Source organism: Podarcis erhardii (genome assembly GCF_964252035.2).
Source record: "Podarcis erhardii genome assembly, chromosome: 3".
Taxonomy (NCBI): Eukaryota; Metazoa; Chordata; class Lepidosauria; order Squamata; family Lacertidae; genus Podarcis; species Podarcis erhardii.
In genome coordinates, this window is record NC_138507.1 from 7912482 (window position 1) to 7925555 (window position 13074).

Consider the following 13074-nt stretch of genomic DNA (forward strand, 5'->3'; position numbering starts at 1 on the left):
CAAATACTTTTCACATGTACTACTATTAAACCAGATGTCCCTATCTTATTCTTGTTTTGTCGGGTCTCTGGACCATAATAAAGATTGATTGATTGATATTTGTGCGTCTGGTTCTTCCAGCCTAAGTGCAGAACTTTACATTTGTTGCAATTAATTTGAGCCCAGCTCTCTAATCTGTAAAGTTCATTTTCAATCCAGAATAATAATAATAATAATAATTTTGAATCCAGATTATGTCTTCTGCAGCATTAGCTACCTCTCCCAGTTTAGTGTCATCTTCAAACTGGATGAGCTGGTCACTTTTCCTCCCAGGATTATGACACACAATTACCGTACTGACCATTCTTTGGGTTCAGTCAACCAGCTAAAAATCCACCTAACAGTTACCTCATTCAGTATACATTGGTACTTCAGGTTAAGTACTTAATTCGTTCCGGAGGTCCGCTCTTAACCTGAAACAGTTCTTAACCTGAAGCACCACTTTAGCTAATGGGGCCTCCTGCTGCTGCTGCGCCGCCGGAGCACAATTTCTGTTCTCATCCTGAAGCAAAGTTCTTAACCCGAGGTACTATTTCTGGGTATGTAAACTGAAGCGTATGTAACCCGAGGTACCACTGTATATACCCCCTTTTAGATCGGCGTAGAAATTGGATATACTGTACTGCTTGTTGTTGTTCTTAGTTAATAGCAGGCATAGGCAAACTTGGCCAGCCACGTTTTTGGACTACAACTCCCATCATCCCTAGCTAACAGGACCAGTGGTCAGGGATGATGGGAGCTGTAGTCCCAAAAAATCTGGAGGGCCAAGTTTGCCTATGCCTGGTTAATAGCTCACTTGGTAGCGCAAGAGACTCTCAGGGTCTTTGAACCCTGCTTCGGATTCCTGCATTGCAGCGGGTTAGGCCAGATGACCCTCATGGTCTCTTCGACTATTGTTGTTGTTAATTATTGCTACTACTATTCAATGGGGGGGGGAGGGAAGGAGGCCGCAAGACGATAGAGAGCGCGACAGGGGGGTTACTAGAGCGGCGGAAGTGACGTCGGGGGCGTGATGACGTTTCCCAGGCCGCCGGGCCCGCTCCTTCCTTTCGGCGTGTCCCGCGGACTCGGCATGGAGGGCTCTGCCGGCGAGAGCCGGGTGGCGGAACCTCCCGCGGCCATGGAGGCGCAGGCTGCCGGCGAAGGCTTCACGCGGGTCCGCAAGCGGAAGCGGCGCGCCTGCGAGCGCCAGGAAGGCGCCATGGAGACGGCCGAGGGCCCTCCGCCCCTCAAGCGGCCGGATTTCCCCCCTCTCCGCGGAGAGGCTCTCGGGGTGAGTCGGGGAGAGGCGCGTGCGGCCAGGCGGGCCCTCCAGGCCCTGCGAGGGCGGCTCGGGGGCCACGTCCCGCCTCTGGCCTCGTTTTTATTTCTGTGACGTATTGATTTGCTACGCTTATAGCAGTGGCATATCGTGGGTTGTCAGCACCCGGGGCAAGGCAAGTAATTTGCGCCCCCTAACCCGTGGATTTGCGCCCCCTAACCCGTGGATTTGCGCCCCCTAACCCGTGGATTTGCGCCCCCTATCCCGTGGATTTGCGCCCCCTAACCCGTGGATTTGCGCCCCGTAACCCGTGGATTTGCGCCCCCTATCCCGTGGATTTGCGCCCCCTAACCCGTGGATTTGCGCCCCCTATCCCGTGGATTTGCGCCCCCTATCCCGTGGATTTGCGCCCCCTAACCCGTGGATTTGCGCCCCCTAACCCGTGGATTTGCGCCCCCTAACCCGTGGATTTGCGCCCCCTATCCCGTGGATTTGCGCCCCCTAACCCGTGGATTTGCGCCCCCCATCCCGTGGATTTGCGCCCCCTATCCCGTGGATTTGCGCCCCCTAACCCGTGGATTTGCGCCCCCTAACCCGTGGATTTGCGCCCCCTATCCCGTGGATTTGCGCCCCCTATCCCGTGGATTTGCGCCCCCTATCCCGTGGATTTGCGCCCCCTAACCCGTGGATTTGCGCCCCCTAACCCGTGGATTTGCGCCCCCTAACCCGTGGATTTGCGCCCCCTATCCCGTGGATTTGCGCCCCCTATCCCGTGGATTTGCGCCCCCTAACCCGTGGATTTGCGCCCCCTATCCCGTGGATTTGCGCCCCCTAACCCGTGGATTTGCGCCCCCTAACCCGTGGATTTGCGCCCCCTAACCCATGGATTTGCGCCCCCTAACCCCCAGATGTTGCGCCCCCTAACCCATGGATTTGCGCCCCCTAACCCCCAGATGTTGCGCCCGGCCCCCCCTGCACCCCCCACGCTACGCCACTGGCTTATAGACCTGTGCTCCTTCCAAGGGGCTTCGCGTGGTTTTCCTCCTCATGTAAAAACCCCACAACCACCCTGTGAGGTAGGTCAGGCTCAGATTGGTCCTGTGTCACTCAGTGAGCTTTATGGCTGAGGGGGGATTCGAACCCTTCTCTCCCCTAGTTCGACACACTTCTTCCTCTTTGGCAATCGCTTGTAGCCGAGTAAGATGAACAGGGTCTTAACAGCGAGTCCGTAAGTGACTGCGGAGGCCAATTCTGGAGCCACATGTCCTTCCACAGCTCTCCTGATTTCAAATAGCTTTGCTTCTGGAGAAATATGAACCCATCACTTAAAGACGACACACCTAGGTACTTTAATTTAGCTCTAAGAAATTCTGTTTGAAAGCAGAAGTCAGGTAAAGGTGTGGCCAACTGCATTTTCTTGCAATCCTCAAGTGAAGTTAACCATTGTTTCCTCATCCTTTCCAAGACGCTTAATTTGAATGAAGCCTGGAACTTGTTTGAAATGCAATATTATTGTTGTTGTTGTTGTTGTCGTTTAGTCGTGTCCGACTCTTCGTGACCCCATGGACCAGAGCATGCCAGGCACTCCTGTCTTCCACTGCCTCCCACAGTTTGGTCAAATTCATGCTAGTAGCTTCGAGAACACTGTCCAACCATCTCGTCCTCTGTTGTCCCCTTCTCCTTGTGCCCTCCATCTTTCCCAACATCAGGGTCTTTTCCAGGGAGTCTTCTCTTCTCATGAGGTGGCCAAAGTACTGGAGCCTCAGCTTCAGGATCTGTCCTTCCAGTGAGCATTCAGGGCATTTCCTTCAGAATGGAGAGGTTTGATCTTCTTGCAGTTCATGGGACTCTCAAGAGTCTCCTCCAGCACCAGAATTCAAAAGCATCAATTCTTCGGCGATCAGCCTACTTTATGGTCCTGCTCTCACTTCCATACATCACTACTGGGAAAACCGTAGCTTTAACTATACAAACCTTTGTAGGCAGGGACATAGTTTTCCAGGTGGAATTTGATCACGGTGAGGATTTGCCAAATTTGCCTTCCTCTTAGCACCTTTCTCCCTTTCATCCTGAGTTTGAGTGTCTTCAAAACCCATGACACCTTTGGTAAAGGCTGTTCTCCAATTGGAGCGCTCACAGGCCAGTGTTTCCCAGTTGTTGGTGTTTATACTACATTTTTTTTAGATTTGCCTTGAGAGAGTCTTTAAACTTTTTATCGACCACCAGCACCCTTTCCGTTGTTGTTTTGGAAGATGACAAGCAGGCACCCACACAATATGACCAGTCCAACAAAGTTGATGTTGAAGAATCATTGCTCCGACACAGGTGATCTTTGCTTCTTCCAGCACACTGGCATTAGTTTGCCTGTCTTCCCAAGTGATGTGTAAATTTTTTCAGAGACACCATTGATGGGATCTTTCGAAGAGTTGGAAACATTAGTCACTGCACTACACTTTCTGCACGATGGTCATACGAGAAGATCTTAGATCATGTTATGGGAAATCTTTGGGTATTGCAAGTCCTGGGTGCAACTATCATTTTCAAGTGAAGTACAGTCGGTTTTTCCCACCCCACTTTGTGCCAGGAGTCATATAGGTCTGGAGGGTGGCAACACAAGAACAGGCTCCCCATCTCTGAAATGTTCTCTCCAGGGACGTTCGCCTGGCACCTTCATCACGCATCTTTAGGCACCAGGCAAAAACGTTCCTTTTTAACCAGGCCTTTGGTTGATTTGACTGACATCCTATCCTCTTTTAAAATGTGGGGTTTTGTGAGGGGAGCGTATTAGGTTGTTGCTGCTTTTATCTTGATTACCGTATTTTTCGCTCTATAACACGCACCTGACCATAACACGCACATCGTTTTTAGAGGAGGAAAACAAGGGAAAAAACATTCTGAATGAAACAGTGGATGTATCATTTTTGTGCTTCATGCTGTGGCCACAGACATGTGATCTGATGGTGAATTTGGGGTGACCCAATGCAAAAATCCTGAGAATCCCTGTGGATCCATACTTTGTAACCACGTTTTTGCACCATTGCAGCCCCAGGCAACAGTGGGTGTGTGATTTTGGGGGGGCAGGCTGTAGCCATGGACATGCTATGTGCTCTAATGGTGAATTTGGGGTGACCCAATGCAAAGATCCTGAGGATCCATGTGGATCCATGCTTTGTAACCACGTTTTTGCACCATTGCAGCCCCAGGCAACAGTGGGTGCGTGATTTTGGGGGGGCAGGCTGTAGCCATGGACATGCTATGTGTTCTGATGGTGAATTTGGGATGACCCAATGCAAAGATCCTGAGGATCCATGTGGATCCATGCTTTGTAACCACGTTTTTGCACCATTGCAGCCCCAGGCAACAGTGGGTACATGATTTTGGGGGGGCAGGCTGTAGCCATGGACATGCTATGTGATCTGATGGTGAATTTGAGGTGACCCAATGCAAAGATCCTGAGGATCCATGTGGATCCATGCTTTGTAACCACGTTTTTGCACCATTGCAGCCCTGTTTTTGCATCAGATCATTGCTATGTGATCTGATGGTGAATTTGGGGTGACCCAATGCAAAGATCCTGAGGATCCATGTGGATCCGTGCTTTGTAACCACGTTTTAAGTGGGGAGGGAAGGAAAAATATAGAAGGGACAAGGAGCACGAGAGGGGTGTGTGGAGAAGCAGCTGGCTAAGAATGCAGGAGAGGGGTTTAAGGGGGGGGGAAGGAAGGCAAAAGTCCACCCACCCACTCAAGCCCGCCCTCTCTCTCTCTCTCTCATCTGCATGTTTTCCGCTGCCTGCCGAGTCCCCAGACGCAGCAGCAGCAGCACCACCACCACCGGAGCAGGGACGCTCTGCTTTCCTCTCTACTTGCCTGGAGGGGAGGGGTTGCCTGGAGGGGAGGGGATTTCACTGCTCTTTGTTCCGTCTGAGCAAACAGCAACCGAAACAGAACAGGGTGGGCAGTAAGACCCTGAGGCAGAATGCAGGAAAGCAGCAGCCTCCTCTCCTCCGTGACGGCGCAATATGATTTTTGCCTGATTTTTGCCATGCACTTGGGACAAACGGCTCCAGGGACCACACATTCGCTCTATAACACGCACAGACATTTCCCCTTACTTTTTAGGAGAAAAAATCTGTGTGTTATAGAGGGAAAAATACGGTATGTATTTTGTGGTTTTATATTTTGATTTTATTCTGTGCACTGCCCTGCAACATGCAGGTAAAGGGCAGTATATAAATTCAATAATTAAAATAAATGGGCCCCTGGGTACCTCCCAACTCTATAATTCTGTGAGTCTGTGTTTTGAGATGTAACGGGCACTTGTATCATAGTGAATTACTTGACACGGGGTACTGTGATTAGACCTTGATTTGGTTCAGTGCTCGAAATTCCACAGGCTCCAGTTGCGTTTTGCGACTGGTGTGGGTCCATTTGCTACCAACAAGTGAAGATGTCTTGTCGCCAGTTTTGGCAATGGACATCCCCATCTGGCTGGTGTGTTTTCTGCTTCAGACATTCCCCCACATGCCACAGCATCAAGAGACACTGCTGCCAGCTGGCTGATCTTTGGCCATCTTGTCGTTATTTTATTCTAGATTCTTTTATTTGATGTTTTAATGTGTTATAAACCACTTTGATTTTTTTTCTCTTTAAAATATAAAGCAGAATAGAAATGAAATTAATAATAATAACAATAAACCTTATTGTGGGGGGGAACGGCGACTAAACAGTATGTTGTGGCAACTGTAACCTGGTGATTAACTTATATTTCTTAGTTTCTGAGACTGGTTTGGTTCTGCATTCTAATGCAAATCCTGCTTTGGCCAATGCAGGTCACTCAGTGGGTTATGATCAAAACTTAAATTCTTGGCTAGGTTTTTGCTGTTATTCTGCCTCCCCATTTCTGAATTCATGGGCGTTGCAGGGAGACAAATTATGGTTGAAAATTTTGGAAGGATTCAGCATTCAGTATGTGAATATTCCCCAAACCTGAATCTTGGTTAGAGGTAGGGGAAGTGGTAGCATGTACTATGTTTACTCTAAACTTGTGCTATACAGCCTAGTTTCTCAACACTGTTTGATCATTCTGAATAAGTTCTGTCTTCACTATACTGTTATGGGATGATTTTCCTTATATGTTTCTGTACTGCTTGTTAGGTCAGTATAAACTTGGTTACCTGAACAACACCACCTATCAGACTTAAAGTAAAAGTTTCTAGCAAAAATAAGTCAACTGGGCTTCCTAAGGTTATAAGCAAAACATTAAGCTAATCATTGAATTGAATACTTAAGAGTAATTTTACTTGTCATGCAATTTAGATTCTGGTGCAAAGGGATCTTATTTATTTGTACACATAGGAATTTATATACTGCATTAAAAAAGCTTTATCAGGGAAGTGTACAGTTAATATAATAAAAATTCTTAAAACCAACATTTCTTTCTTTCTTTTTTGGTCTTTTATTATAGGGTGGAAAAGGTGAAGTGAGGAAAATTTCTGTACCACCAAACAGATACACACCTCTGAAAGAAAACTGGATGAAAATTTTTACGCCTATCGTAGAACACTTACAGCTTCAAATTAGGTTTAATTTAAAAACAAGAAACGTAGAGATAAAGGTGAGCTGTAGGATGTGTTTTCCTAGAACATATCATGGTAAGCCATCGTGACCAAAGATTGCACAGGGGCACAATGCTCGTTTGTGGCTACCCCTCTCCTTTCTCCTGTGTCCCCTCATGCCAGGAGGAATAATTGATAGATAGGAAAGATTTGAAAACCTGACTGCTGAACTAATCCCATGTCCATTCTAATTAAACTATGAGTTAAGGGGCAAATTTAGTCACAAGCAGACAATTGGCTGTCCCAAATTCAGCATGCCCTTTGCTGCCCAGAATGTGTTGAGCAGAATTGATGGTAGCAGAGAGGGAGGTGCTAGTTACTGTATGAGGTCTTTGGCCCTGGGACGAGGAGAACTGCCTGCAATCGAGCAGCTTCTCTTCCCATGTCGTGTCATCTGGTGCTTTGTAAAGTGGGAGGACCTAGTACAGTGGTGCCCCGCAAGACGAATGCCTCACAAGACGGAAAACCCGCTAGACGAAAGGGTTTTCCGTTTTGGAGGTGCTTCGCAAAACGAATTTCCTATGGGCTTGCTTCGCAAGACGAAAATGTCTTGCGAGTTCCTGCGGGGTTTTTTTCTCCCCCCCCCTTTTTTCTAAGCTGCTAAGCCGCTTATCAGCTGATCCGATAAGCCAATAAGCCGCTTATCAGCTGATCCGATAAGCCGCTTATCAGCTGATCCGATAAGCCGCTAATAGCGCTAAGCCGCTAATAGGGTTGCTTCGCAAGACGAAAAAACCGCAAGACGAAGAGACTCGCAGAACGGATTCTTTTCGTCTTGCGAGGCACCACTGTATTTGCCCTTTAATGAAAGCATGTCCCCCTGCCCCTTTAGCCGAAAAGGGCTCACACAGCAGTTACAGGCTAAAAAGACATGACGCAAAAGCAGGGTGGGAGACAGGGTCAGGCCCTAGTTCCTAGTGAAAAAGTTCAGCAGGTAGTAGTGGGCTGGATTTAAGCACTATAGTCTCAGCAGTGCCATTTGGTGGCTGGCATTGGAGCAGTTCCAGGGGATCTCAGATAAAGCCGAATCCAGACAGAATGGATTCTCCTGTTTAACTAGCTAAATTAAATAACGAAGCCATTGGGGCAGAGTCATTGAGGTTAGTGGATAATTCAGTGCTGTGGAAGTTCCATTAATCTCAGGAGAACCTCACTTATTTCTTAGTAATGCAAAGATACAACAACTTAGATCTGAGCCGTTCATCACGGAGAGTTAACTTTCAATGCGGAATAAAACTTTCAGTGCAGAATGACTTTACAAAATCATTATGTATTGTTGCAGAGTGTTTTTGTAAGGGTAAATATAATACAGATTTAGGAATGGGTAAAATTAAGGTGAAGTTGACCATTGGGAGTTGTCAGCATAGGCTTCTGTAGGGGGAAGGAACAGGTAGTCAGTCGCCTTTGTGTTAATGGAAACACAGAGCTTGGTTTTTAAGTTGAATGATGTAGAGTAGAGCAGCTTGTATACTAAATCTCCCAGCGCTCCATTGCCCAAATCTTAACAACTTATTTTCTCTTCTAGACTTGTAAAGAAACAAAAGACGTAGGTGCTTTGACAAAAGCAGTTGATTTTGTGAAAGCTTTTCTACTTGGATTTCAAGTTGAGGTGAGTTACTTGTTTTTAAACAGATTCTCTGGCATGCATAGGGTAAAGGATTTCTTTTGTCTTTTGAACAATGGAGATTTAACAATCTGTTATCCAAATGAAGAAATTGACTTTGTATTGTTGTGCTGTGTTCCAGCCATCCCTGCACTGAGATCTGCATGCTTGACTTTCATGTATAATTTCTGTTTTAGAATTTATTAAAGCTGTTTTCTTTGGGGTGCTTTGTAGTCAAAAGGGGAATATGTTTTGCCAGAGTAGATGTTTCCAGGTTTTTAAAACAAAGGTAATGGTTTAAAAATAGGAGCAAAAGTACCAGATTAATATTGACTTTGGAAAGTTTTCCTTAATATTTGCTAATATGCCTTGATCCTCCTGTTGTGGAACTTGTATTTTTAAAAGCTACAAATGATAGCCAACTGTGGTGTCCTCCATGCACTGGGCTTTTGGTAGTGAGACATCCCTTCTTCCTCCTGCATTCTCCATGCCCACCAACCCCCCAAAAAAATCTGTTTAAGGGTTGAGGCGAAGGAATGGGTTTCTGTGCAGTCAGTCTGAAACGGGACCCAAACTCCACATTTTTCCTTCTCCAAGGGAGCATTTCAAAAATGCATTAACTTGAGCTCTTGAGTCAATGTATAAACAGAAAACCTAGCTGTATAAACAAGTGCTCAAAGCCCTCTCCCTTATCAGTCCGTGACGGCAATGAGTGGCCTTGCCAGTTCCGAGTAGAGCAGGGATGGCATGTCTGGGTCTTATCTTACATCCTGACCACAAAGACGCACAGACCTTGTCAAGTCTGACAAGAGACCAAGGAACGGGGCTAGAAGTTGGTGACCTCCTGCCCCAAGATAAGAGTATAGGAACAGGAACAACCTTTTATGGTCAAGAGTGCCGGAACAGGAACAACTGTTTATGGTCATGGATGTCAACTTACGTGTATAAGCTGACATGCTTGGATTCCTGGGGAAGGGGGGAGAGGGTGCCTGGAGGATATATATACTGCATGAAATTTCTCATTTCTTTGGACTTGCTGTGGACTGACCACGCAAGTGCCTTCTGCTATCCGGAGAGCAGAATAAACTCTTTCTCTGAATCAACCTCAGTGTCATTTGACTTCCTTCCTCCCGTCCGGGAGCAACGCAGACCCCACCAGTCGGTAAAGTCTAAGAAGGCTACAGAGGAACCCCATAGGACAGATTGGGGGAGCAAAGGAAGAAGTCCTCATCACACCTGCTGTTGTGACATTGCCTTGCCCTGTATATCCTGGATTCTTCAACCCCCTATGAGCTATTTTCACAGGACTGTCAATCACTGGATGTCACGTCAGGTGACCCATTTTAGCCATGCCACAAAGTAAAATTCAGTAGCCGCTGCCAGTCATTTCTATTTTTCTGTTCTAATTTTCATACTGTCCCTAATTAGGTCCTGTGCCTGCCCTGTAAGATTACTGATCTTTTGAGAAGTATTTTTTTTGTTTCTTATACAAAGTTTCAAATTCCACAACTCTCTTCCAGGATGCACTTGCTCTCATCAGATTAGATGACCTTTTCCTAGAATCCTTTGAAGTAACAGATGGTGAGTCTTCCATTTTGAAGGTCTTGTGTTTTCAAAACCTCAGTATAGGTGCATTTTTCAGTTACTGAGGGATGTGTAAGCACTTACACTAGTAACAAACGCTGCTGCTCACTATTAAAATGAAAGGCTGTTTTAAGTATCATTTTCCTTCCCTATTATAACAACACATACACTGGTGCCTCGCAAGACGAAATTAATCCGTTCCGCGAGTCTCTTCGTCTAGCGGTTTTTTCGTCTTGCGAAGCAAGCCCATTGACGGATTAGCGGATTAGCGCTATTAGCGGCTTATCGGCTTAGCAGATAAGCAGATAAGCGGCTTAGAAAAAGGGGTGGGAGGGGAAAAAAACCGCAGGAACTCGCAAGACATTTTTGTCTTGCGAAGCAAGCCCATAGGAAATTCGTTTTGCGAAGCACCTCCAAAACGGAAAACCCTTTCGTCTAGCGGGTTTTCCGTCTTGCGAGGCATTCATCTTGCGGGGCACCACTGTAAAATGATTGCAGAGCATGTGTCTCCTTAACTTTAGTTGTCTGATCTCCTTGTTAAAGCTTGCAGCCTTAGTTTTAACAGTTAACAGTTCTTGCTTCAATTTGATCATTCGTTTTGGAATAAACATTTAAAAGTATTTCATTCTCATGTGGTTCTCAATGATTCAAGAGACTAACTCGGTTCACAGCTACTGAGCATTAGTTGTGCAACATCACATTCACCCATATCATTCATTGAGCCCAGAACAAACTTATTTAGGACTAGGTTGGAAAAATGTGTACGATGAAGTAACATTGACCTTTTCTCTTTAGTCAAGCCGTTAAAAGGAGATCATCTTTCTAGAGCAATAGGAAGAATTGCTGGGAAAGGTGGAAAAACAAAATTCACTATTGAAAATGTGACCAGAACACGAATAGTTCTTGCAGACTCGTAAGTATAATCCAGTAGCCTATAACATTTTCTCGTGGTATGAATATGAATTGGTGTACTTTCTGTGCAACGTTCTGTCTGGACAAGACTTTTTAAAAGTGATTGTAGGGGACCCTGAATAGGCAGTAAGATGCTATCTGGCTACGTCATTTACTAGGCAGCTGACGAAACCTCTAGGTATATTTTCTCAATTTCAAAAAGCTGTGTATGTTTTCTTGTGACAATTATTCCTCATGATACAGCACTAAGTAAAGAATGGATTAGCCCCAATTAAGATGGATTCTTCAGCCACCGCTGCCGCCACCCTCGGTGTGCTACGGTAGATGGTGTGGTTGTTATCATGCAGTGCAGCAAAATGGATCTGAAATGAAGTAGATGAGGACAGTATGATGCCATGGCTACTTTTAATACTTAGGATTTGGAAAGAGCTGAGCATCTTGATAGATGACTGAAATCTCTCCTTATGGAGGCACAGCTCAGTCAGGTGCTGATTCTACCAATGTGAGACTGTTTGGTCCTTTGGGGTCACTAAAAGGATTTTTTTTTCAGGTATTAGTCAAATATTCCTAAATACTGTACATTCCACATGTAAAGTAAAACTTCTTATTTTCATTACAGGAAAGTTCATATTTTAGGGTCTTTCCAGAATATTAAAATGGCACGAACAGCAATCTGCAACCTCATCTTAGGTAAGCCTCTTTTAAGAAAAGGAAATCTGGATTTAAAGAGGTCTGCTTTGGGCTAGGACTTTTAACTGGCTTTGCTTCTATTGATGGCCGAGACGTTACATTTCTGAGCAAAAATAATTACTTATGACTTTAATAATCCGGAATGGTAGTAAGAGGTAGGTATAACCATTAGTACCCATACAGAAGGAAATTAAGTTCAGAGGCAGCTTTTGTACTCCTATCTACAGGGCTACGCATCTCTAAATACTTGTTTGAAAGCGGCTTCTTTTGAATATATTAGTACTCATGGTTTTATCTATTTTTTATTATTTTTCCTATTCCTTATCAGCATGAATTTTGTGTGCATGTTCATCGTAGGTTTTAGGATTATGTCTAGTAAGATCAATATTGGTATCAATTATATTTTCATTTTAAGTGCTGAATTTCATTATCAGCAGTACTAATACTTTGCTTTTCTTCTACAGGAAGTCCTCCATCAAAGGTTTATGGCAATATTAGAGCAGTGGCCAGCAGAGCAGCAGAAAGGTTTTAAGACGAACAATGCTGGATTTGAAGCTAAATGGATTTTTCTGTACAAGGACTCATATACAGAAACAGTGGGACTGAAGAAAAAAGCCTGTGGCAACTCTTCGCTCCAACATGGGCGTAGGAAAGAGTGTAACTCTGTTCTCCAGCAGACATACTGTCTGATGAGCATATGTAATAAAGATGGCAAACAAAAGTTTTGCTATAGCCAACTTGCCTAACACCTCAGTGTTTCAACATGAATGTCCAATTTGATAATTCTGTGCGGTGGTCCCACAACAGTACAGTGGTGCCCCGCAAGACGAATGCCTCGCAAGACGGAAGAGTTTTCCGTTTTGGAGGTGCTTCGCAAAACGAATTTCCTATGGGCTTGCTTCCTATGGGCTTTCCGAAAATGTCTTGCGAGTTCCTGCAGTGTTCGGTAGCAGATGTTGGACCAGTGATATGTGTGTTGACATGGAAACTCACCTCCACCACCGATATCCCTCAAATTAGAAACTAGCCACAGTCTGTTTACTGTATTTGGGCTATGACTGCTTTAAACACTGCATTAGATGGCTAATTTACATCTCTAAGGCAGCCCTGTTCAGGGATGTTTTTAATATGTAATGCTGTATTGTTTTTAATACTGATTGGGAGCCGCCCAGAGTGGCTGGGGAAACTCAGCCAGATGGGCGGGGTATAAATAATAAATTATTATTATTATTATTATTATCTCTTCTTAATAGGACATGATGCACCCGATAAGCTACCCTACAATAATTCTTCACACCCCAGTTTAAGTATTGTGAATACTAAAGATACTGGGCTTTAAATGACAAGACAGTGAATACTCATTTTTGC

General features: G+C 45.2%; 1 protein-coding gene across 1 annotated transcript; it reads left to right on the forward strand.

Annotated features, from left to right (window-relative positions):
- Positions 1 to 1031: 1031 nt before the first annotated feature.
- Positions 1032 to 12454, forward strand: PNO1 (partner of NOB1 homolog). The gene is made up of 7 exons (XM_081855718.1): positions 1032 to 1312; positions 6767 to 6916; positions 8443 to 8526; positions 10041 to 10101; positions 10900 to 11017; positions 11636 to 11706; positions 12171 to 12454. The coding sequence occupies exons 1-7, from the start codon at positions 1052 to 1054 to the stop codon at positions 12236 to 12238; spliced, it is 813 nt and encodes a 270-aa protein (XP_081711844.1). The 5' UTR covers positions 1032 to 1051; the 3' UTR covers positions 12239 to 12454.
- Positions 12455 to 13074: the final 620 nt, after the last annotated feature.